General features: G+C 39.8%; 1 protein-coding gene across 7 annotated transcripts in view; it reads left to right on the forward strand.

Annotated features, from left to right (window-relative positions):
• Positions 1-27,166, forward strand: part of LOC104596833 (L-arabinokinase-like) — a 161,273-nt gene that overhangs the window by 125,455 nt on the left and 8,652 nt on the right. For all 7 annotated transcript variants that reach the window (XR_002022626.2, XR_016076348.1, XM_088888061.1 and 4 more), the window contains 4 exons: positions 11,303-11,390; positions 21,914-21,957; positions 22,061-22,156; positions 22,237-22,313. Coding sequence is in view for 5 of the 7 variants with exons in the window: in XM_088888061.1 (XP_088744187.1) it covers positions 11,303-11,390; positions 21,914-21,957; positions 22,061-22,156; positions 22,237-22,313 (305 nt within the window). In the remaining 2 variants the exon portion in view is untranslated. The remainder of the gene's footprint in view (positions 1-11,302; positions 11,391-21,913; positions 21,958-22,060; positions 22,157-22,236; positions 22,314-27,166) is intronic.

Consider the following 27,166-nt stretch of genomic DNA (forward strand, 5'->3'; position numbering starts at 1 on the left):
GGAACCAGAGGAGGTGGATCAGCCACAGGAAGAGGAAGAGGAGGTGGTGATGTGGGGGAAGCAGCAGCACCGGACCCCACGAAGAACGGAGTAGACTCAAAGAATGTAACATCAGCACATACCAAGGAACGACGAGAACTAGGATGATAACACTTGTACCCTTTCTGAGTTCGGGAATAACGAAGGAAGATACACTTCATGGAACGTGCATCTAACTTGTCAGTCCCGGGACTCAGATTATGAACGAAGCAGACACACCCAAATACCCGAGGAGAAAGCGGAAACGGAGACATGTTGGGGAATAAGACACTAAAAGGAGAACGACCATCAATGATAGACGTGGGCATCCGATTAATTAAGAAACAAGAGGTGAGCATTGCATCGCTCCAAAAAGTTTTGGGAACATTCATGTGGTGCATGAGGGAGCGTGCCGTTTCTACAAGATGGCGGTTCTTTCTCTCAGCAACCCCATTTTGTTGCGGAGTATAGGTACATGAAGTTTGGTGTATAATGCCATGTTGGTCCAAGTATTCTCGAAAAGATGAAGACAAGTATTCACGACCATTATCAGAACGGAAAATTTTGATGTGAACACCAAATTGATTGCGGATCTCAGCATAAAATTTCTGGAAGATGGAAAATAATTCACTTCTTTCTTTCATTAAATAGAGCCACGTCATTCTTGAACAGTCATCAACAAAAATAACAAAATATCGGTATCCATTATATGACATCACTTTATAAGGACCCCAAACATCTGAATGAATTAAAGAAAAAGGACTCGACACACGGTTATCGACCCTAGAACGAAAGGGAACACGATGGTGTTTCCCAAATTGACAAGACTCACAATCTAAAACAGAAAGTTGACTCAATGAAGGGACTAAGGACTGCAACACTTTCAGCGAAGGATGACCAAATCTACAGTGCCACTGGAGAGGAGAAATGGATGACTGAAGAGCCGTTGACGTTCGTCCACCACCATCAAGATAATACAGTCCACCGGCTTCATGCCCTCCACCAATCTTCATCCCCGTCTTGAGATCCTGAAAAACACACATAGAAGGGGAAAAAGTGATGGAGCACTTAAGTGACTTGGTCAGCTTACTAACAGACATAAGATTAAATGGAAGCTTAGGTACATATAAAACAGAGGATAGGGATACAGGGTCTAGGTCAACATTACCAACACCACAGATAGATGACGTGGAGCCATTAGCAAGGGTAACAGATTGTGATGTTGAGCAATGAGTGAGAGATGAAAACACACCTGGAGTTCCCGTCATGTGATCGGAGGCTCCAGAGTCAATAATCCAGGGGTTGGGTGTGGATGCCAAACAAGCCATACCTGAGTGTGCAAAGGAAGCTGTGTTCTGCTGCGACTTGGATTGAACAAACCTCTCATACTCATCACAAGGAACACTCACCATCTCCTTGCCTGGACCATCTGAGGGAGTAGAAGGCATCGGGTCAGCTGACCGTTTCTCCTGTGTAGGGCTGAAACTGGTGTCACTAGTCATGGCATGGTTGGCCCACGTCGAGGGAGGATCATGTAAGTCATAGCAGTAGTTAATGGTATATCCATCCAAACCACAGTGAGTACACTTCCGTGGACCCGAGCCACGTCCTCTACCACGAGCTCCCCCTAAATCTCTGCCTCCAGTACGACCACCACCACGGATATGTGTAGATCCACCACTACCACTCCTGCCAGGCTGGGTTCCTCGAGTTCCACTTCTGCCACCTCGGCCTCTTGACACTGCAAATGCTGATTTATCGGAGACATTAGAGTCCATAGATCCAATGGAAGCCCTCCGAAGACGAGCAAACACCTCCTCTAAAGATGGAAGAGCAGATCCCCCTAGTATCTGGACTCGTACTGGTTCATACTCAGACTTCAGCCCCACCAGAAACCGTGTTACATCAAGCTGCTCTCGCTGTTGCTGTTGAACTTTGACGTCTGAAGTGAGAGGATGATAGACATTTAACTCATTACGGATATTCCTCACATTGGCATAGTACTCCTCAAGGCTCTGATTTCCCTGTTGCAGATTAAAGTATTCCTGATACAGTTGATATACCCTAGTGGTATTATCCTGACCTGAATACAGTTTCTTGGCATGATCCCACACCTCTTTGGCTGTGTCAAGAAACATGAAGTTCACACTGATTTTGGGTTCCATACTGTTCCACAACCATGTAATGATCTGTGCATCTTCCTGTTCCCAGTCTTCATACTCCTGAGAATTAGCGGGGGGTTTCTCCTCTCTTATATGCTTCACTTTCTTCTTCGCCTTCAGAGAAACCTCTACAGACTTGGCCCAAGGGACATAATTCTCTCCATTCAGTTTAATGGAGGTCATTTGGACATTCAGGTAGTCAGTAGATATCATGACACTAGGTTTACTATCACTGTTATCTGCCATTGCCGAACTCCCTTAATTCTGAGCACTGAATTAGGAGCACTACACACTGCACACTACACACAGACACTTCACCGAAATCTGCACACTGATTTCAACAGCTGAGAACTGCAACACCACAAACCCTACTCACCGAAATCTGTACACTGATTTCAGCAGTATTAAATGTTGAAAACTACAACACCACAACCCCTACTCACCGAGGTCTACACACTGATTTCAGCGATATCAAAAGCTGAAAACCACACTTGTAACACCACCAACATTAATCCACAACTATAGGAAGCTTCACCATTAAGTAGACACTATTGCCATTCGAATCACACACAAACCAGAATAAACCCTAGCATAAACCCTAGCATACTGCAATCTGAAAACCCATCATGCGAACTGTACTACACCTCTCATGTATTCCATAACAAAAAAAAATATATAAAAAAAACTTTACCTCATCGCCTGAAGTCCAACCATACGAAGGGCTGAGACACCACTGCACCACACGTACCAGCCCTAACTAGGGCTTAGAAACCACAGCAACCAATCACCAACGACACAATCGGAGGCATAGAGACCTCCTAGGGAAGAGGGCGATCACTCCTTTTCAGCCCTTTTCCCAGTCTCCAACTCACAACTGAGAACCCCAAGTGAAACCCTAATTCGAATGCGCAGAAGGCAGAATTCTAGCAAGTCTGATTTGGTGAACCTAGCTCTGATACCATGTTGAAGTTTGACCTGCCATAGAATTCTGTCTTGTTCGTTGACTGTAGAGTAAAGTAGACAGCAAGAAGTAGGAGAGGAAAGAAGAAAAGAGAGAAGAGAGAAAAGAGAGAAAGGCTGGTTCGAATTAGGGAAAAAAGTTAATCCCTTGATTCGGCCAGACCTATTATTATATTATTGACTTATTGGAAAAGACTTGAGTGCCCTTCTTTAAGTAAGAGGCACTCGAACTAACATAACAGTACACATCAGCATTCTCAACAAGTACAAAGACTGAAATACCCCTTCACTAACACCACTAACAAGGTTATAGTAGAGAAAAAGGAGAAGAAGAAGAAGAAGAGGAGAAGAAGAAGAAGAAGAAGAAGAAGAAGAAGGGTTCGGCCAGTAGAGGAAAATCCATCCTCTCTCTAGTCGACCCACTTGTATTTATCTCCAATAACATAGTTACAAGAAAGACCATATTGTCCCTCATAAGTGATGGGACACATAACTTAAACTTGAATAAAACAGACCTTTCACTCTCAAATAAATAAACCCAAATGACCAAAATACCCCTGTTTTGTGTACTCTAACATCAGTTATAGATTGATTGAGAAAATAACTAGAAGAGAAAAGAAGAGAACAGTATGGGAAAAATGAGAAAAAAATCTATTGTTTTTGTGGTGGCACCCCACACTAGTCTTTTATTGAGAGTGCTTCTTAAAGAGTGTATAATGACTATAATTCCCCACATTCATTTATGATGATTTACTCCCTCTGAAGTGAGGCATATATGTCACACATACTAACTTTTCTCAAAGTTTAATAAGACATAGGCTAGTCCAATCCCCCATCCTCTTTTCTTTTCGTCTCCACATCCCACATAACCTAATGATACTTCTTCCCCTCCCCAGGTTCCCAAAGGAAGTCTCTCATCAATTTCTATATTCATTTAATAATCACTTGAGGCATCTTAATCACAAAGAGGTAATACACTAGAAGATTGGCCTAGGTGGGCTTAATCAATGTTAACCTACCCCCAAGAGAGATATAATTCCTTTTCCAAACCGCCAATCTCTTCTCCACTTTCTCCACTACTAGGTTCTAGAAGATAATAGATCTAGGGTTTGTTCCTAAGAGGAGCCCTATATAATTCATCGACCACTCACCACAAGCACACCCCAAGGCTGCTGCCCAACACCATAGTTCATCTTCCCCTATATTTAATCCCACTATCATGTTTTAGCCCAATTCCCTCAAACAATTTCACCACTAGTTTTAATTTCTCATATCAAGTTTTATTCCCCCCATAACAAAAGATAATGATTTCATCTGCAAATTTCAAGTTGTGACTACAATTCTATCCAGTTCAACACTCTACTCTCTGAACGACTACACTCTTTCTGCCCTTGAGATAAGTCTACTTAATACATTTCCCACAAGCATGAAAAGAAAGGGGGAAGTAGATCACCTTGCCTCAAGCTCCTAGCCACCCCAAAAAAAAGTCCTTTACAACTCCATTAACAATCACTTAGTAGTGATAGGTTTGTAAACTTCAGCTAATTCATTTGCACCATTTCTTCCCAATCCCACAATACCTCAAAATTTCAATTAAAAAGTCTCAATCCACAAGGTGATAATCTTTCTCAAATCCAGATTGAAGATGATACTTTTTCTCCTAACCTCTTTTACTCCCTCACACATTCATTTTCTATAAGAATTTGATCTATTATTTGTCTCCCTTTAACAAATTCCCCTTGAAATTGTGTTATTATGGTGGGAAGTACTTCCTTAATATTTGAAGTGAGGACCTTTGCTATAATTTTGTAGAGGCTAATCACCAAATTAATTGACCTAAACTCTCTAGTGTAATGGTTTCACTAAATTGATTTTATCAATCTCTTATCTAGAAAGGGGTAAACCAAAAGCCTATATATAATGTGACGTCCAATGCCAAATCCGGTAGAGATTAAATGGGATTGTGACTTCTCCCAAAGCTCAGCTCAATCCAAAATAGGTAACAAATCCAAACTAGCTTGGATATAATCCAAGCTAAAGTGGGCATAGGATAGACGAATCTTGATCTGTGTGGGGCCCATAGGGTTCCCATGTTGAACCAACAATTACTTGATTTGCAATCAAGTCAAAGTAGAATCCTATTTGCAATAGTAGACTATATGATGCCACATGGTATCAAGGACATGTTTCATGGAGTAGAAAAGTTTGGACAACCTATTTTGATATAAAAGTTGTAAAAGAAAGAAGAAAAGACAGAGAAGAAAAGGTTTTAGCTAAGAAAGAGATAGAAGAGAATGGGAGAAGCTTAGAAAATTAGGTATGGTCGCCCTTTTCATTAGATTATATACTCATAAATAAAAGAGAGTACAAAGACAAGTATGCCCTTAGTAAGTCAGCTACTTGTGAGAACTTAAAAAGAACTCTTAACCTAAAACATAAACTAATGGGCCTTAGGCCCAATAACTCCCTAACTATGCTATGTAAATAAAAAACATGTTATATCAGCCCAAAACTCAACACTCCTCCTCAAGTTGGGAATAAATGTCACACATTCCCAACTTGTGTAGATCATGCTCCAACTTGTTTCTTGCAACTCCTTTTGTAAGAACATCAGCAAGCTTCAAGTAAGATGCAACATATGGCAAGCAAACTTCTCCGGATGCCATCCTTTCCCTTATAAAGTGTTTATCCACTTCTATATGCTTCATCCTATCATGCTGAACTGGGTTGTGGGAAAAATGTTAGTTGCTGCCTGATTGTCACAATATAGCACCATAGGTTCTTCAGCCTCAACTCTAATCTCCCCTAACAAGGAATGGATCCAGAGGTGCTCTGAAACACCATGTACCATGGCTCTGTATTCAGCTTTTGCACTTGACCTTGCCACAACTGTTTGTTTCTTACTCTTCCATGAAACTAAATTACCTCCAACAAGAGTACAAACTACTGACGTCGATCTCTTGTCATCTAGGTAGTAGGCACCTTGCCCAATCAGCATTTGTGTAAGCCTCTAACTTCAGTTGTCCATGGTCAGCAAACAATATGTCTATATCTGGGTGTCCCTTCAAATAGGAAAGTTTCTTGTCAATAGCCTCCCAATGCTGAACTTGTGGGGCATGCATGTATTGGCTCACCATACTCACTGCATAAGAGATGTATGGTCATGTCACACATAAGCATAAGTAATAGCACCTGCCCCACTAACCTCCGATATCTTCCAACATCCTTCACTAGTTCACCCTCTGAAGCATTTATCATGTGGTTCTGATCAATATGTGTATTAGTTTCCTTTGCCCCAACCTTTCCTGTCTCCTATAGTAGATCTAGAACACACTTCCTTTGTAAGATGAAGATCTCATGCTTGGACCTTGCCACTTCAATGCCCAAAAAGTAATTCAGCTCCCTGAGATCCTTAATCTCAAACTCTTAGTGCAAATTCTTCTTCAGGGTATCAATCTCACTCAAATCATTTCCTGTAACTACAATGTCATTCACATACACTATCAAAACTGACACCAATGACCCCCCTCCTCTTCACAAAAAGAGTATGATCAGGTTGAGTTTGAGTATAGCCAAATACAACCAATGTACTTCTAAAGCTATCAAACCAAGCTCTGGGTGATTGTTTTAAACCATATAGGGACTTATTCAACCTGCATACCTTTTCTTTTTCTACATTATTGTAGAAACCAGCTGGAAGGTCCATATACACCTCCTCTTGCAAGTCCCTATTGAGAAAGGCATTCTTCACATCAAGTTGAAAGAGTGGCCAAGAGTATGTAGCTGCTAATGATAGAAGAATCCGAACTGAACTACTCTTTGTCACTAGTGCAAAAGTTTCCAAGTAATCTATGCCATAAATCTGAGTATACCATTTTGCAACCAGCCTCGCCTTGTACCTTTCTATACTCCCATTAGCCTTGTACTTCATTGTATAAACCCATCTACATCCAACAGTCTCCTTGCCATCAGGCAAATCCACAATCTCCCATGTCTGAGTTTTAATCAATGTTTTCATTTCCTCCTGCATAGTTGTCTTTCACTCATGTTTGGAGGGAGCCTCACTAACACTCCTGAGTATAGACACAGAGTTAAGGGAGGAAAGGAAGGCCCGATAGGAAGGGGATAATCCACTGTAGGAAAGATAGTGTGAGATACAATGAGTAGTACACTCCTCTTCCCCTTTCTCAAGGCAATAGGGAGATCAAGGTCATCTACAATGGTGTTAGGAGCAGGGGTAGTAGTATCAATAGGAACTAAACCATCTGGAGCAACAAGAGGCATACTTGGGTTTGTGTCAGTCGAACTTGGAATCTCCAATGAGCCGATAGGGAGTGATGTGGGTTCCTCTACTGTGGAATCAACCTCCCTATGTTGTCATAGGCGTTGTCATGTAAAACATTGAGGCAAGATGTGATGGAGGTAGCAAAGTGGGTGAGATAGGTAGGTCAGACACTAGATTAGACAAAGGAGCTGGAACAGGAAGTAGTATAGATTGTTCACTTCCTTCTTCAAAACACCCCCCTTGAGAAGAATCCCCCAACAAAAAGGTGACATCCATAGTAACATACTGACTCCCAGAAACTAGATCATAACAACAATACCCCTTCTGATTTCCTGCATACCCAAGGAAGACACACCCCTTTGCCTTAAGATCTAGCTTTGAGCAGTGAGATCTAGCTTTGAGCGGTGAGGACCAAGAATATGGGCAAAGCATACACATCCAAACACCCTTAAAGGAATATGGAATGTCTCCCCTTAGGAAAAAGAAGGTTGAAAGGAGTACATGGACAAAGATTTATCTCTTTGCCTAAGGTGATTAGCCTTGGACCTGAGCTGGTATTCCCTAGCAATAGTTAGGGCCTGCCATCCTGGGAATAAATCTAGGACACGCTATTCAAGATTTGTTTATCTGCTCTTATTCCACATCAATTGTAATCTCGGCGTAGTCCATGCTCCACAACAATCAGCAAATAAGCTACTAAGGATATCACATATTAAAAGTGGCTCTTTACTATCCATTGTATAGGGCAGATCCAACTTTTCTTGATTTTTTAATATTTACTCTAAGAATCTTCCTTGGGAAATCAATCTCTAGTCTGTCAAAATTGTTAGAAGTAGTTAATTGGGGTAGTATTGTCATTTTCATGTTATTCTTTCTCTCTAATATCTGTTGTAATTTTCCTAAGGGTATTGTAATCATTTCAGCCTTAGTAGAATGTTAATACAACCTGGGTTGATAGTAAGGAGATGTGAACAGATTTCTCCTTTCTTATTTTCCCTCTTTTCTTCTCCTTTTCTTCTTTTTCCCTTCCCTTTCTCTTCCTATCTTCTTCTCTTTCTTTCCTCTATCCTTTACTTCACTTTTTCTTACCTTATTAAAGTTTGAACATGGTATTAGAGCCTTGAGGTCGACTGTACTGTTCGTGGCACTGTTCACGTCCCAACTTTTTGTGCCCTAGGAATAGAGAATATTCTTTATTCTTTGTTGGAAAGGAAAAGGACTTAAGAGAACTGATCGCCCACTTTGAAAAGAGGCTTTAATGCCTCAAGTTGCAGTTTTGTGTGAGTTGGTGGTGTTTTTCTAAAAGCCCTCTATTTGGCAATTCGAAATGGGAAGATTTGTGATGTTTCGAGGTGTGAGGTAGGTGCTCCTCAATGTGTGGTGATTTTGTAGTGGTTTATGTTGTGGTGACACCTTATGGTAAGTATGCAATCTTTCCCAAGTGTTTCTAAAGTAGAAGGCTGATGTTTCTTGGTGTTTTTCCTAAAGAAAAATGTGTTATAGTAGTTGCATACTAGCTGTTTGATAGTTTGCCTAGGTGACAAATCAGTGATCCCCTCTCACTCATGGATTCATCAAATGGTAGCACTAAACCTACAATAGTTGTGCAATCAGATTTCATGACTTCTCAATTAACTATGGTGAAACTCAGTGGTACTAATTATATCCCATGGGCCAAGCCGGTTGAGGTATCTCTCATTCCAAGAGGCAGGTTGAAGTACATTAAGGAGGATCCATTGAAAAGTGAATCAGAAGATTTGGGACCATGCCAAGCAATTATACTCTGGACAAGACAATGTCACAAGAATTTACCAATTGTACTAAGACTATTTTTCTCTTCAACAAGGGGATAAAAGTGTTGACGAATACTATGCTTCTTGAAAAAGCTTAAGAAATGAGCTCAATGTTTATCAACCCCTATCCACTGATTTGAAGACTCAACAAGAACAACAAGAACATCTAGATGTAGCAAGATTTTTATCTGGGTTGAGGTCTGAATTTGAACTAGTGCGGGCCCAAACAATGTATGTTTTAGATATGTTGGATGGAACTAGGTTGTTAGTATCTAAGCCAGTTGAAATTCCCATGGATCCCAATGTGAAGATGACTAATGGTCAGGGGGAGCCATTAGAAGACCCTACAATGTATTAGAGACTAGTAGGCAAGTTGATCTATCTTACCATCACTAGGCTTGACATTTCCTTTAGTTTTGGAGTCCTCAGTCATTTCATGCAGAATCCAACAACTGCTCATTGGGATGGTGTTATGAGGGTGCTGAAGTATCTAAAGGGTGCTCCTAGTCAAGGGCTTTTGTATAAGAAGGGGGGAGATATGTCTCTGGTAAGGTACTCAGATGCAAATTGGGAAAGGTCTCCGATGGACAAGAAGTCTACTACAGGTTATTGTACTTTCTTGTGCGGAAATCTCATTACTTGGAAAAGCAAGAAGCAGAACGTAGTTGCTAGGAGTAGCATTGAAGCTGAATACAGGGCAATGGCCTATGCTACCTGTGAGCTAGTCTGGTTGAAGCATCTTCTTTGGGAGATGAATATCACAATTTGTCAACCCAATAAATTGTTTTGTGACAACCAAACTGCAACACATATTGCCTCTAATCCAGCGTTTCACGAAAGGACTAAACACATTGAAGTTGATTGCCATTTTGTGAGAGAGAAAGTGACAAGTGGAGAGGTTGTTACACCCTATGTTAAATCTGAAGACCAAGTAGCTAATATTTTTACTAAAAGTGTGGGTCGCTCAAGGATGGACTATATTTATAACAGGCTGGAACTTTATGATATATATTCTCCAGCTTGAGGGGGAGTGTCAAAATTGTTAGAATTAGTTAACAGGGGCAGTATTGTCATTTTCATGTTATTCTCTCTCTTATATCTGCTATAATTTTCCTAAGGGTATTGTAGTCTTTTCAGCCTTAGTAGAATGTTAATACAACCTGGGTCAGCAGTAAGGAGATGTGAACAGATTTCTCCTTTGTAGTCTTCCCTCTTTTCTTCTCCTTTTCTTCTCTTTCTCTTCCCTTTCTCTTCCTATCTTCTTCTCTTTCTTTCTTCTATCATTTCCTTCACTTTTTCTAACTTTATTAAAGTTGGAACATAATCAACATATCTTGAAGAATCATCTAAAGTCAGGCAAAGAAGACTAGATCAATCAGCCTTCAAATTATTCCATGCAGTTTTTGATTCTATAACTATATGGGCTTCACCGAGAACAGAGTTGCTCTAATACCAAATTGTGTTATAAACAAATAAAGGATCCCAAAATAATCTGTACTGAACTGAATCAAGAAAGAACAAGAAGAAACTGAAGAAAAAGAAGAGAGGAAGAAAGATTGAAGAGAAGAGAAAAAATGGAATACAGAGAAAAAAACACAATTGTGGGGTTGTTGTGTAGCCCAACTATTTTACATATTAAATGCAATAAAAAACCTGAAATTTACAAAAGAATATGCCCATAGCTATGAAATAGCAACAATCAATGGCCCTAAAGGCCCAATAAACAGACAATGTCCCAAAAAATAGCAAATGTATACCCCATATCTTAACAGTAAGTATAAAAGTTCTATTGTGTTTCAATTTGTGCATGCTGATGTATGGGGTCCCACTAGGATCACACCCTTCTTTATTTTCTGCAACTTCATTACTTTCCTTGAAAGTACTCCCATTAAAAGCTGAGGAAGTTCCAACCATTGTTAGGAATTTTCATAAAATGTTCAATACTTTGACAAAAACATCAATTGTTGTGACTAATTATCATGGAAACTATTTTTCTTTAAATACATTCATCAAAGACAACTAAATATCATAAAGACTCTTGATTTTTCTTAGTAGTGCTTGATTCTACTGTTCTGAACTTTCAGGTTTCTTCTGCAGTTCCTGAAGGTAAAGGGGTTTCTTCTTCTGCAGCAGTGGAGGTTGCTACCATGTCTGCAATAGCTGCTGCTCATGGTCATTATGTTCATCTACTTCTGTCCACCAAGTCCTTTACTAGTTTTGATTTTCCTTTGATTGCATATCTTATATTTATTATTTGTTCAAGTCACACCCATTTTGGATCCTTATTCCTGCAGTAATTTTTAGAACTTGAAAAGAACACGATGTTATGGTTCATATGGTTCAAGGATCTATCTCCCCCCCCCCCTGGACTCAATGGTATCTTTTCCTCTCTATTAAGGAGCTGTTGGTTTCTTTTGGTTTTCACATCATCCACTGTTATAGAGAAACCAACGCCGTAGCTGATGCTCTGGAAAATTTTGGGTGTGATTCCTCCTAGGATAATCTCTTTGTCACATGGAACAGCTTACCTACTTCAGTCTATAATGTGTTATGGGCCCGAGCGTAGGATCGCGTCACGGGTCGTTCCACGGCAGGAACCCCTGATCTTCCCTTGCCTTTGGCCTTGCGCACAGACCCTATTTTGCCTATCTAGTGGGTGATTTGTCCAAGAGACCACCCGAACTCTCCCTTGGGGTGATTTGTCCAAGAGACCACCCAAACTCTCCTCACTCGTTTCTTGACTGGAAAACTGAATGCTTTATTTCAATTCGTAGCTCCTTAAATAGGAGATTACAAAAGAGAATTCCTTGTTGGATTCGGCTAGGCTAGGGTAATCCAACTCAAACTAAAACTCCTAATTTCCTACTTAAACTAAAACTCATAACTCTTACTTAAGAAGATAAAATAAGATAAGGATAAGATAAGGGATAAGGGATAAGGGATAAGATTAAGCTGGCGGCGAGTTGACGTGTCCAGATAAGGGTGGGCCCACCCCTATGAGATGTCGTGTGGGCCCCGCTCTGCTGCTGCTGCTGCCGGGTGCGTGCGCGCGGCTCATGGTGCCGCTGCCGTGCAGTGCCGACGTGTGCACGGTGCATGCTGCCTGTAATCTGAAGTGCTATACTCGAAGTAGCAAGAAAGAAAAGAGAATGACAGAAAAGAATAGAATGTCGAACTGTACTAGCCAGTCGACCAGTTCTTTATTTATAGATGAATATAGTACAAGGTACAAGAAATTACTGGGATGCCCCTGATTAGTGATGGGACACCCAGATGACTTAAATCATTAAACAGGATTAGGCCCATTAACACAAGCCCAGTTACAAGATAAGTTAAACATAAGAATGGGCTAATAAGAACACTTATCAGCCGAACATAACTCTAACATTCTAACACTCCCCCTCAAGCTAAGCATAGATATCAATCATGTTTAGCTTGCCAAGTATGTCCCTGAACTTCGTTGATGCCAGCCCTTTAGTTAATACATCTCCAATCTGCATCTCTGATGGAGTATAAGGCACACAGAGTTCTTCTGAAATAATTCTCTCTCTGACAAAGTGTCGATCAATTTCAATATGTTTTGTCCTGTCATGCTGCACAGGATTGTTGGCAATGTTGATAGCAGCTTTATTATCACAGTACAGCTTGAGAGGACTATCTGTCTTGATACCAAGCTCATTAAGGAGAGTCCTGAGCCATAAGAGTTCAGCAACCCCGTGTGCCATAGCTCGGTATTCTGCTTCTGCACTTGATCTAGCCACAACATTCTGCTTCTTACTGCGCCATGTGACTAGGTTTCCTCCCAAGAATGTACAGTAACCTGAGGTTGATTTTCTGTCTCCAACAGACCCAGCCCAATCAGCATCAGTGTAGGCTTCAATTTCAAGTCTGCTCTTTTTTCTGAATAAAATTCCTTTCCCTGGGCAAGTCTTCAAATATCTGAGGATTCTTTCCACTGCTCTCATATGAGGGGTCTTTGGTGAGTGCATGAATTGACTGACAACATGTACTGCATAGGCAATGTCTGGCCGAGTAAGGGATAAGTATATCAGTTTTCCTACCAATTTTTGGTACCTTTCCTTATCACAGTATTCCTCACCCATTGATTCTTGTAATCCATGGCTTGGTTCTATTGGAGTGTCTGCTGGCCTGCACCCCATCATGCCTGTTTCCTCTAGGAGGTCTAGCACATACTTTCTTTGACATATGTAGATTCCTTCTCTTGATCTAGCAACTTCAATTCCAAGAAAGTGTAGAGAAGATGGGCCGAATGGCCCATAGACAGTTAGTTCATGTTATGTTATGTTATGTTATGTTTCTCTCTGTTGTGGGCCTTATTCTGGGCCCATACTCTGTATTATTCTGTTTTTTTGTATTTTCCTGCTCTCTCAAGGGCCTCTCTGTAATTTGTCAAAGATTAACTTATTAATAAGATGTTTAGAGTGTTAGAGAGAGGTTATGTTCGAACCTCTTACTCTCTAACACTCATTGCCGCCAGCTCTTTCTTCTCTACTTCTCTTGTTTGTTCTCTTTTCTGGTTTGCATCTAATCTCAAACAGTTCCACACATCAAGTGGGCTGTTTTTCAACTTGGTATCAGAGCGGGCCATTGCTTGGCGTGTCCCTCATGTGGTTCTAGTTCAGCCAACTACATGAGGAGGTTCTAGGGCTGAAGTTTACAGTCATCCGCCTGGTTCTTGGAGGTCATTGGAGGGTGCCCAAGTTTCTATACACTTGGAGAAGGGTTCGGTGACCAGGAGGAATCAGAGAGCAAGTTTTTCAGCCTGATTTGAAATCAGAGAAAAGGGATTCCGAAGCTAGATTTCGAAGCTAGCTCAGAGAAAGTGTTCGGCCTGGTTTGAAGTTCAAACCAGAGATACTGTAAGTTGTTTTCTCAGTTCTTTGCTAAGTTATTTTTGTTATTTGGGAGGACTGTTAAAGCATTCAAAGCACACCTCCATTCGGCCCACTGTTGCTGGACTGATTTCTGGGTTATTCTGGAAGTGTGGTTCGGCTGTTATTGGGCTTCCAAACTGCTAAAAACTGATCTAAATTAAGTGGTACAAGCCTCTACTTTAGTTCAGCTGCTTCTTGGACTTAGACAAAGTGTTCTTGAAGTGATTTCTGCTTGTTAACAGTGAAGTGTTGACTGTTGCATACATAGTGTTTGTAAAAAGTCCTCTTAGGTACTGTGGACTGTTTTTCTTTGTTCTCCTTGGGAAATTATTGTTGGGAACCAAGAATACATATTGCTTGGAGGCCTACTACTTTTTCTTGAAGGCTGAATCAAGGTTTCTCCTCTTTGAAAGTGCTGCCACCGAACTTGGTTCTCACGGCTGTCAGTTCTGAACTGAGTTTTGTGTGTTGTTGTGTTTGCTATTGTTCAACTCAATCTGAGTTCCTTGAAATCAGATCACTTTTAAGGGCCTGCCGAAACCCTAATGAAGTTGTTACATAATGGACTTCTCAGAAATTGAGAACAAGAGCACTGCTGAATATGGACATAATTTGGGAACTACAACTGATTCCTTGTTGGCTGTAACTACAGTTAAACTGGATGGAACCAATTATTTGGCCTGGTCACAATCCGTAAAAATTCATATTTGCAGTAGAGGAAAGTGGGGGTTTATCTCTGGGAGCAAGAAAGCTCCCCCAGAGGAGGATCCCTCTTATGAGAAATGGGTGCAGGAGAATTACACAGTGATTGGGTGGCTTGTGAACTCAATGCAGCCACAGATTAGCCAACATTACCTGTGGATGAACTCGGCTAAAGAAATCTGGGATAGTGTTGCAGAAACTTACTCCCAGAAGTTGAATGTTGCCAGAGCTTACAAACTAAGAAGTGATGTGAAGAATCTAAGACAGGGGGAGAAGTCACTTGCAGCATACTTCTCAGCCCTAAAATCTATATGGCAAGAGATTGATTTGATAGAGGCCGTGACATGGGATACCCTTAAGGATGCTGAAACATATAGGAAATTGGTTGAAAGGAATAGGGTCTTTGAGTTCTTGACAGGACTGAATTCTGAATATGACATTACAAAGAAAAACATCTTGTCCAAGGAAGATGTTTCATTGTCTCAAGCATATGCCTTGGTCAGCAGTGAAGAAAGCAGGAGGCAAGTGCAGGTTCAAGGGGTCAGTATCAATGATCATTTTGCAAATATGGGAATCAAACCCAAAGGGGTTATAGGAGCCCCCAGTGGCACAGGAAAGAAGGAGGTAGTGTGTGAATATTGCAAGAAGCCGAAACACACTAAGGACAAGTGCTGGAAATTGCATCCCAGTCTTGTCCCTATCCGATTCCAGAAGAAGAATGACAGTAGAAAGACAGGAAGTGCACATACAGCCACAAGTACAAATACAGAGTTTGAGTCTGCAAGTGCACAATTGGCAGCCATGAAAGCTGATTATGAGAAGTTTGGAAGGATGATCAGCCAGCTTGAAGGTGTAACTTCATCATCCAACCCTTCTGGAAGTCCAGCCACCACTGCATTTGCTCACTCAGGTATAAGGGCTTCTGCTAACCATGCATCTACCTCAGGTAATCCCAAGACCCCTTGGATCATTGACTCAGGTGCTTCTGATCACATGACCAACCTTTCCACTTTGTTTGTGTCATATGATTTGCTTCCTGGTCGTGACAAAATCACCTTAGCTGATGGTTCTCTTGCCCCCATTTCTGGCAAGGGAACTGTCAAGCCTACAGACTCTTTACTTTTATCTTCCACTCTTCATGTACCAAAGTTAATACCAACTTGTTATCTGTAAGTAGCTTGACCAAGTCATTGAATTGTTGTGTAACCTTTTTCCCTTCTCACTGTGTGTTTCAGGACCTGAAGTCTCGGAAGGTGATTGGGAGTGGCCATGAAGCGAATGGAATATACTTGCTCGACACCCCTGGCCAATGCTTTGATCATCCCAAGAATGCTGCTTTCGGTTCTACTTCTTCAGAGTCTGTCAGTCAAATTATGTTGAGTCATTGTCGGTTGGGTCATTTACCTTTTTCTGCTTTAAGTCATTTGCTTCCTAAACTGTTTAAGGGAGTCAGTGTGTCCAGTCTCAGTTGTGAGTCATGTCAGTTGTCAAAGCATTGTAGAAAAAATTACCCTGTGAGCAATAAAAGATCCTCTTTTCTTTTTCATATTGTACACTCTGATGTGTGGGGGCCTTACCACTTATCCTCTATGGGGGGCTACAAATACTTTATCCTGTTTATTGATGATTTTTCTAGATTCACTTGGATATACTTAATGAAATCCCGAGATGAAGTCCCGAGACTTGTGAGGCAATTTCATGAGCTTATTTTGACTCAATTTGGTACCAGAATCAAGGTTTTCAAATCTGACAATGCAAAAGAGTATTTTGAGAAGAGCCTATCCTTGTATCTCTCTGACATGGGGGTTATTCACCAAAGCTCCTGTGTTAGAACCCCTGAACAAAATGGAGTTGCTGAGAGAAAAAATAGACATATTGTTGAAGTTGCAAGGAGCCTTTTATTTGCCGTGCAGTGCGCGCTGCTGCCTGGCGGTGCATGCTGCGCGCCATGGTGCCGCTGCCGTGCGGTGCCGGGTGTGTGCGTGCAGCGCTCTGTCGGGCGGTATGTGCCACGCGCTGCCAGCCTGCTGTGCGGCGCTGCCGGGCAGTGCGTGCTGCTGGGCGGCCCGCTGTGTGTGCCGCTGCCTATGATTGCGCCGCAGCGTGCTGCCGGGCGGTGTGTCCATAACATAATGCCCTTCATCAGGACGTTATGGGTCTTCCTTCCCTTGGTATTTTTTAGCTTTCTTTTTTTGTATCCTTTGGACACGGATCTTATGAGCCATTTGGATACTTTTTATAGGTTTTCAGATGGGTAAGGGTTTTATGTCCCCCTCCTAGGTTTTCTTTTACATTTTAATAAAATTTAACATTGGCTGCCCCTCCACCGGGGATATGGGGTTAAAATATATACACACACACTTAAGATGTGCAGTAACTTTTGGAACTTGAAAAGAACATGATGTTAATCAAATCTTGGAATTTCAGAAGATCTATCTAAGAAGATTCCCTATAATTAAGTTTAAATGAGGAATCTATAGAATGTTACTATTTCAACAGGTAATATCTAAAGCATAACTTTCAAGATAATGCCTTGGCTATAAGGCATTTTTTGGGATTGCACCCATTGAAAGTAGTAATAGAAGTGGAATTATTTGCTATTTTTATGTCTTATGCACCAATTTCTGTTTTTTATAGGTCTTTTGTCACAAGTGCCCTACCAAGGGCACTTTGTAATTTTCACATAATTCCAGCAACTATATAAGAGAGTGGGGGCTCATTATTAGACCCACAATCTGATTTTCTCTTCCTTATCTTATTCTTCTCCCTTTTCTATTTTCTTCTTTTAACACCAGATTTTATTTGTTCTTTGATCAGCTGTTGCTGAATTCAACAATATGGTATCACAGCAAGGAGACTACGATAATGATGATGTTGTTAATGATCAGACCTGAATCATGTAGAGATGGAGAAATTCCGCTATTTGGAAATTTTGATCGTGATGGATATTTTGCAATGTAGAGATAGAGAAATTTCAAAGATATTTGACTAAGATATTTGAAAAATCTAAAAAAATAGGAAAGATTTCTAGAAACATGGAATTAGTTAATAAACCTTCAAGGAATAATTAGAATAAATATAATTGCACATTTAAAGCTCAAAAACCCGTAGCAAGGAACTATATTAATCAAATAGGGGAAAATTGAGAGACTTTAATAGGTATCTTTCTCTTTGTCTCCCTTTTAGTCTTCTAGCCATCTTGTCTTTATTAAATATGTCAATTACTTGCCATTTTTACCTTTGTCCTTTTTGTTACTACATGTTTTGATTAGATTGGGCACTCTTTTATAGTTATATGCATTTTACTTTTTCTTTTGAACGATAGTGACTCACTAAGTGAATCATATCAAAATAGTAAGTCAGTTATCCAATCACCAATTCCCCATGGTTCTTTTTGGAAAATAATTAGTCAGTTATCCAATCACAAATTCCCCATGGTTCTTTTAGGAAAATATTTTTAAAACGTTATGATGATTTTAATGAAATGTCAAAAATTTTTAATAATTTTCTAAAATTTTAAACCTTAAATATATAGTCTACCAATGAAATCTGAATTATCATTGACATATCAGCAAAATATTGAAGATATTTGAAAAAAAAAAATGCCTAGAAAATTTTGTATCACCACCTAGCAAAATGGGAATATTTTGCCAAATATTGCTGATATTGTGAACCATGATTTGAGCTACTCCTTCGGTGTTTATTCTTATTTTTTATGTTGTTCTTGGTCAGTTTTTATTCAGGTTTTGTTTAGTTCTATTGGCTTCTTCAATCTCCCCCTTGTTACCTGTTATCCAAAGGATTTTACAATTTCCTGAAAGTAGTAGAATGATTTGCAATGGCACGAATACCTAAGTGTGCATAAGCAAAAGAGGAATTAGTCTCTGAAGGAGTAGATGCTATAGATGGAGACTCCAAGTGATTGATTGTTTTGCCATATTTCTCATATTTAGATCTGGTGGCTGCAAGTTGTTTCCCCACAGATTTCTCAACACTTGACCCCTGTTCACTCTATGATGAGGTGGATACATTTGCATTTCCACTTTTCCCACTCTCATTCCTTTTACCATTGTTTCCATTTGAATCTGGTAGGCATGGTCTTTGGATGCAGCATCCAACAGGTGTCCTTAGTGTGTTTAGGCTTCTTAAATATTTACACACAACATCCTGCTTTCCAACATTAAACTTTGGCTTTATCTCGGCATTAGCATAATGATCAACTTGAGGTTCCACAAACTCAACCTGTCCCCTACTCTCCTCACTACTAACCATAGCATAGCCTTGAGACAGGGTCACCTCATCTTTTGCTGAAACACTCTATCTCACAATATCATATTTAGGGTTGCGTTTGGTGAGGAACTCAAAAACCCGATTTTTCTCCACCAACTTCCTATGTGTCTCAACATCTTTTTTTGTTCCCCCTCACAACAGTCTCCATCATGTCAATCTCCTGCTAAAAATATTTTAGCATGGATAAGTAACAGCTAAGGGCTTCTCCCCCTGTCTTAGATTGTTCACATCATTCTTTAGTTTGTAGGCCTTGGAAACATTCAACTTTTGGGAATAGGTCTCTGTGACACTATCCCACACCTCCTTTGCAGTATCGATCCATAGGTAATACTAGCTAATATGAGGTTGCATGGAATGATGGAATTTACTAACCATCCTACTACTGTGTAAATTTCCTGCATCCACCTCAAATAGGTAGGGTCATCCTTCGTAGGTTTCTTCTTGCTCCCAATGATGTACCATCATTTCCCTCTACTACATACATGAATCTTTATAGACTAAGATCATGCCAAAAAATTGGTTCCATCTAACTTTATTGTATTTACTGCCCCTAATAGATTCTCCACAAACCTCCCATGGCTAAACCCAGAGTTTGTGGGGTATTTTGTTTCACCTCCAGTTTGCTCCATTGACTGAATGGAAAAAATTGCAAATCAAAATAGGACACTGCTAATCAATGATCACTGACCTAAAGCCAAAACTACTGCTCAACCACCCAATACTAGGGTTTCACAAGACCTAGCAACCCAGGAGGAGAGAAAGTCCAGCCACTCCTACCAGGGATTCCAGAACCCTTCCCTTTAAGCCCCAAGCACCAACTTCAAAGTATCTGTAGAACCCTTAACTCAGTTTTTAGGAAAATCTCCAAGAACTTGTCTTGGGCATCAAACAAGGGTAAATTCCTCTCCAAAAACCCTCCCAAACTAGGTTGTATAAGCTACCAATCAATCAGACAATCAGTTCTCCATACACATTGTGTATGGACCTAAAAGAAGAAATTGCAAAAGGTGGGAACCCGCTCTGATACCAAGTTGTAAATTACACCAGCACTAGTTCTGAAAAGTAACAAAGAAGATAGAAAAGAAGAAGAAAGTGAAGTTCAAGAAAAGGATTTAGAAGGAAGAGAAGAGAATGGAAGAAAAGGGAAGAGGATGAGAGATGTTTGATCCTCTCCCTCTCTCTCTCCCTCAATTGATTAAATATATGTTGAATAATAAATATTGTAAAGTTACATGAGCACTCCTAGTTGGGTGGCTGACTTAAAAAAGCATAAAAAGAGTAAGTATTAAGGCCCATTACAGAAGATAGTGGAAGAAAAGGGAACTCAAGGATTTTTACTGAAAAGGAAAGGAATAGAGATGCCATCATTGAAGTAGTAACTATTAGAGTGGTGCATTGGGTGAAAGCTCTAGAATTATTTGTGGATATCTCTACAGACATGTTTGGAAGGAAGTGGCTAATTGAGCCCCTCTCAAAGCCAAGATCAGTCCCCATTGGTCTCCACCAGTTTGGGGATTTATTGAATTGAACTTTGATGGAAGCAGTGAAGGTAACCCAGTGCCTTCCAGTATTGGAGGAACTTTTAGAGACGAGGACAGGAAAGTTATTGGTTTATTTTCTGGTCTTATTAGTGTAAGTGATTCACTTAGATCTGAAGTTTTGGTAGTAATGGAAGGACTAAAGAAGGCTAAGGAACTGAATATTCATAAGCATATTATTGAAGGAGATTCAAAATTGGTTATAGCCTTATAGGCTGGCTGCAAAAGGAGGAGATTGACTATGGATTTTGTTAATGTTGTGTTTGGTTGCAATGCAAATAAATTAGCACTGATGCAAAACTATGGCAGTGCAAATGATTTTGAGTGTAAATTCTGACCTATTTTTGTTTTAAAATTTAGCTTATTTTGTTTAATTGTAGTACAAATGGTATAAATTAAGATATAACAGAATAAATTAGAAAAAAATAAGCTAAATTCATCCCATTGCTCTATACTGGTTAGTTTGGAAGGAGCACAACAATAAGATTTGCCAAAACAAGGAATCTCCCCTTGAATCTGTTATTGGGAAAGTGGAGAGAACCATAATTGGTTGGGCAGGTCTTTACAAAATTACAAGGAGTTCAGGGGTTGGGAATATCAGTTTGTAATCAGTGGAGTAGGATCATCCATGATAATGATTTCATAATGTAAATGGTTTTTTGTCTAGGCCAGTGCTCACCTTCTTTGGTTTTTGTGAATACTGTCATGCACAGCAGAGTATATTTGTGTATGTCTTTCGGGGCTTTTCTTTTAAATACAAAATACTCGATTATCAGAAAAAACTGTTAAAGGGCATTGTAAAAGAACAATCTTCAACTTATTCATAAATTGGGAATGATTGATGTCTTTACCCAGGTTGAGGGAGAGTATTTAGCTGTTCTTTATTTATCTCTTGTTGAATTGTTATATTTCTTTTCTTTATATTACTTTCATCCATGGGTATTTATGTCATTTTATATGTAACTAGAAAGAACATAGAAATAGAAAAGAGGGTGCACGCCCAAATACCTTTTTTGGCCTTCAAATTTTCTTCTCTCTTCTCTCTACTTATTCTTTTCACAAATTCAGTTTCCTTAAATCAAAAAATTAGTTTTTAATTCTTTAATTTCAAGCATCTTAATAGATGAACTACAAATCTATGAATGCTGAATTCTGGGTACAAAATGTTATATGCGTATAGGCGAATTTCCATTTTGTGGCATTATATTGAAATACAAGCATTCTACTGAGGACAAAGTAACATAATGTGCACCATATTCTGTGTCTGCAGGACTTAACATCACACCAAGAGATCTTGCTTTGCTTTGTCAAAAGGCAAGACCATATGCACAACCTTTCTCTGTTTTTTTTCCTGCTTCTTATTAGAATCTTTAAGAAATCCGTTTTCATATGGTTAATTATAACAAATATTTGACAGGTTGAGAATCACATTGTTGGAGCTCCATGTGGTGTGATGGACCAGATGGCATCAGCATGTGGTGAAGCCAACAAACTTCTTGCAATGATCTGCCAGGTATTGGTTGTCACATAACTTGCTTAAAGGTGTTTTTCAAGTTAAAGTTAATGCCCATAATTTGTTTGAAACATGTACAGCCTGCTGAACTGATTGGACTGGTTAACATCCCCACTCACATAAGATTTTGGGGTATTGATTCAGGAATAAGACATAGGTATGAGCTCCATTTTATTCTTTCTAACCATAATTGGCCCTTATTTATCTCATGACTTGATTGGCAAGGACCTTGCTTACAGATGGTTCTTTAAATTCATGAAAGGATGAATTATGATCATTATGAGAACACTGTTATGTTTCTTGATCTCTTCTTCTGCTTTTTTTTTTTCCTTTTTGTTTCATGCTTTTAACTCTATCTAGTGCTTTGCTACCACAATCATTCATTTTTTTCTCTTGTAAATTTCTCGTGCAAATTCTCTCTTTATTTTCATTGACCGAGTTAACCAATATCTTCCATTATCTGAAACAAAGTCCCATTAGCCTTGTATTAACCAACGATGAAAGAACCCAAGCAACTCAACTAAAACTTAACCCAACTGTTTTGCATGGGGGAGGGCCGGAGGGGGAGAGAGCTATCTCCACTCCACTCTTGCAAAAATGATAGAGTGTAGAGCATAGGCCTATTGTATTAATGTGCTGCTGAATTTTACATCATATTTTCTCATAGTTTCTTTTTCTCTTCTCCCCACTAGGGAAAGTTTGATAATAACTGTCAGAAGTAAACTTGTTACAATAATTCACTATTCATGTATGAACCAAGCAAGTATGTTTTCTGATGCCTCCACCTCAAGGCACACCTGGAGGTGTACTCAAGGCTTCAATCTGAAGAATGGAGCAAATACTGCAAGTAATAGAGATGAAAAGCATCAAGATATTGAAGAAATAATAAGAGAGAACGTGACTTGTTAGGGTCCACAAATTGTGGAATCAAGTCTCATGTTTAAGAATTAAAATCCCATCACTTTTTCTATTTCAAAAGGAAAAAAAAAATCTCACTGTCCTAATTAAAATCCCATCACTTTTTCATGCTAAACCTTACTTAACCTTTGTTAAAGTTTATGCTACAGGGGTAATATTGAATTTTTCCTTTTGTTTCTTAGTCTTATGTCTTATGTCTTATGTAACTCTTAGAGGGTATTTTTGTAGTTTTAGTTTTTATTAGAAACCTAATAAGACAAAGGCCTATAGGAGGGAGAGAGGTAAGTTTGAATCTCTCTCTTGGACATCATTTCTTCTCTCTTCTTCCTTTCTTCTCCCTTTTTGGACCTTGTCTCAACTGAATCTCTTCCTCTTCCCTTTTCTTTTGTATTTCAACTTTTCTTCACCTCTTTTTGTCATTTTTTCACATGGTATCAGTGCACTAGGGCTCGGCTGTCACTGTTCACGCTATTTTTGCACCCTAGGAGTAGAGAACTCACTCTATTACCTACAAGGAAAGAAAAGGACCTAAAAGGAGTGGTCTCTCATTAGAAAAGGAGGATTTAAAGCCTCCAGTTGTAGCTGTTATGGTGTTTTGGGTGTTCTTCTAGAGTTCCCTCTTGCCACGACCAAAAAGAGGGATGGTTATGGTGTGTGGCTAATGCAGAAAATTAGTGATAGTGTGTAGAGTATGAACAATGTGTTGTGGTGTGGTGATAACCATAGTTTAAAATGTCCCTAATTTCCCTAACATTTCCACAACGTATTTCCATTTCCATGGGTAGTGACATGAAACTTTACCGGAATCAACAGAATCCCCAGTGAACACTACCAGCATTATGTGGAGTACAAGAGATAGTTTCCACAACATATTTCCATTTCCACTTCAATGGGTAGAAACTTCTACATGAAATTTTACTGAAATCATCACATTCCCTAATTAACACTACCAGCACTATGTAGAGTACAAGACAAAGTATATAAAATAAGTTGGTCAAAATGTTGTATATATGTGAAGTAACAATGTTATTGCCCGTTTAACTTACATGGTTACCACTTTGAGCTAGCTCAATATTCATTTCAAACATGAAATCAAGTATTAGTCTTTATTGTGTAATAGATTATTTGGTTGATCTATTACAACCATTTACGTTTTCTGAGTTTAAATTTTGCTTCAATTCATTCTATCACGAACCTATAAATCTTAAGGCTTACAGGGCAACTTCAGAATGCATTCTTTTTGTCTATAACCTTAGTTTCTTAGCTTTGTTTAATGATTTGGAAAAAGATAATAATTTAAAAAGGTGTGCCCGTGCTTCTTTTTCATTTCATAAAATACCATTCTATGTTTTGCATCTTTTACAATGTTTCCACAATGTCTATAATTTTTACAATATTTCCATATGATATTTCCGACATTTCCAACATGCTTCTTATACTTGGATGACCAATATTTCCACCAATATCAACATTCTAAACCTTCTGATAACCCTAATGTAATTGTGTCGGTCTCCCAAGTAAGAGTTGTTTTCTAGTTGTGGTATCTTGCTTCTTTTTTGGTGCTGGAAACTAGTGTAACAAGTTGATTTTCTGGTTATGGGTGACTATAGTGTATTTTTTCAACCTTTTGTGACCTATGGCTTCTTCCACTAGTAGCACTAAATAACCTGTAGTAGTGCAATCAGATTTAATGAATACCCCATTAACCAAACTGAAGCTTAATGGCATGAACTATGTACCATGGGCCAAGTCTGTGGAAGTTTCTTAATTGGAAGATGCAAGCTGAATATATTAGGGAGGACCAACCCAAAGAGTAGGGGTATAAAGAGTACAATGAATGGGTGCAAGAAAATGCACAGATTATGACTTCGTTGTGGAAAAGTATGGATAAGTAGAAGATCAAGACTGTAATCAGTCTTGAATCCTAATAGGTTTTAGGTTTACAAAACAGAATGAAAGTGAGAGAAGGGAGAGGGAATAGAAGAGAAACAGGAGAACACAAGAGGTTGAAAGGAGGGACAGATTCTAACAGATCTGCCGCCGCCACTCACTTATTATTTATAGGTTATGTTCAATACATAATGGAAAGGACAGATCTGCCCTTAGTACTTTACATGATAAATAAAGTAAATAAAACTGAAATAAATAACAACTGAATTAACAAACTGACCCAAACTGACACTACTATAACTGAAATAAATAACTACACATGCTGTCCTACGAACACAGTGGGGACCACTGATGTGGGGCCCACATCAGTGTTCTCTACACTCCCCCTCAAGTTGGGAGTAGATATCTATCATTCCCAACTTGGATAGGTCTGTCTCTAACTTCTTCCTCGGTACAGCCTTGGTGAGGATATCCGCGAGTTGCATATTAGATGTGATATACGGAAGAAACACTTCTTGTGATGTGACCCTCTCTCGCACAAAATGTCGATCAACTTCGATATGTTTAGTTCTATCATGCTGCACCGGGTTGTGGGCTATATTAATAGCTGCCTGATTATCACAATACAGCATTAAGGGCTTCTCATAGTCAATACCCAACTCTTCAAGTAGTGACCTCAGCCACAAGATTTCAGCCACTCCGTTAGCCATTGACCTATATTCTGCTTCAGCACTAGAGCGGGAAACAACACTCTGCTTCTTACTCCTCCAAGAGACAAGGTTACCTCCCACAAGGGCACAATATCCAGAGGTAGACCTTCTGTCATCAACACTCCTAGCCCAATCAGCATCTGTATAGACCTCCACCCTCATGTGATTATTGTTCTTGAGCAGTATACCTCTACCTGGGCATCTCTTCAAGTATGCTAATATTCTCTCTACCGCAAGAAGATGAGAAGTTCTAGGGGAGTGTATGTACTGGCTAACAACACTAACTGCATAGCTGATATCTGGCCGAGTGAGGCAGAGATATAGGAGCTTTCCATCCAACCGTTGGAACATAACTTTGTCTTCAAGAGGCTCCCTGCCCTCTGCACTAATCTTGTGATTTTGTTCAATGGGTGTATCAGCAGGCTTAACACCCAACTTTCCAGTTTCCGCCAACAGATCTAGAACATATTTTCTCTGAGAGATAAAAATCCCTTGCTTGGATCTAGCAACCTCAATACCCAAAAAGTACCGTAGTGCACCAAGGTCTTTCACCTCAAACTCTTGATGAAGGAGTTGTTTGAGGGAATCGATCTCATGGCTGTCATTTCCTGTCACCACAATGTCATCAATATATACTGCAAGTAGTGTCAGAGAGGACTCCACCCTCTTGATGAATAGTATATGATCTGACTGGGCCTGTACATAACCAAACTTTCCAAGGGCTAACCTGAACCTATCAAACCAGGCTCTAGGTGACTGCTTCAAACCATACAATGCCTTGTTCAATCGACAAACCTTCTTACCTGTCTCTGTATCATAGAATTCAGGAGGCAACTGCATGTAGACCTCTTCCTATAAGTCTCCATTCAGAAAGGCATTCTTGACATCCATCTGGAACAGGGGCCAAGAATGATTTGCTGCAAGGGATAACAGAACCCGGATGGTGGTCATCTTGGCTACTGGGGAAAAGGTCTCCAAGGAGTCTATACCATAAGTCTAAGTGAACCCCTTTGCGACCAGTCGGGCTTTGTACCTTTCAATAGAGCCATCAGCATTATGCTTCACAGTGAACACCCATCTGCATCCCACCGGTTTCTTTCCTTTGGGTGGGTCAACCAGTGCCCAAGTATTATTCTTCAACAGGGCATCCATTTCGACTTGCATTGCATCTTTCCATTCTGGAACTGATAAGGCTTCTTGCACTATTCTTGGAATAGGGACATTGGCAATGGAGGTGAGATAGGATAGGACCGGTGAGAGGGAGATAAACGGTCATAGGATAAGAACTGTGAGATGTTGTGAGCTGTAGAAGTGGTGCAATGTCGTTTCCCTTTGCGAATGGCAATAGGGAGATCAAGGTCATCCATAAGGGGGGAAGTGGCAACAGTGGGAGGTGTCTCAGTAGGCTTTGGATCTGGAGCCGCAGGAGGAACTGGAGCTAGCCGGGACTGCTGATGACTAGGATCAACCTACCTGCATCGCCTGTGATAGA

This window comes from Nelumbo nucifera, chromosome 5 (genome assembly GCF_055504915.1).
Source record: "Nelumbo nucifera cultivar China Antique chromosome 5, China Antique-T2T, whole genome shotgun sequence".
Lineage (NCBI taxonomy): Eukaryota > Viridiplantae > Streptophyta > Magnoliopsida > Proteales > Nelumbonaceae > Nelumbo > Nelumbo nucifera.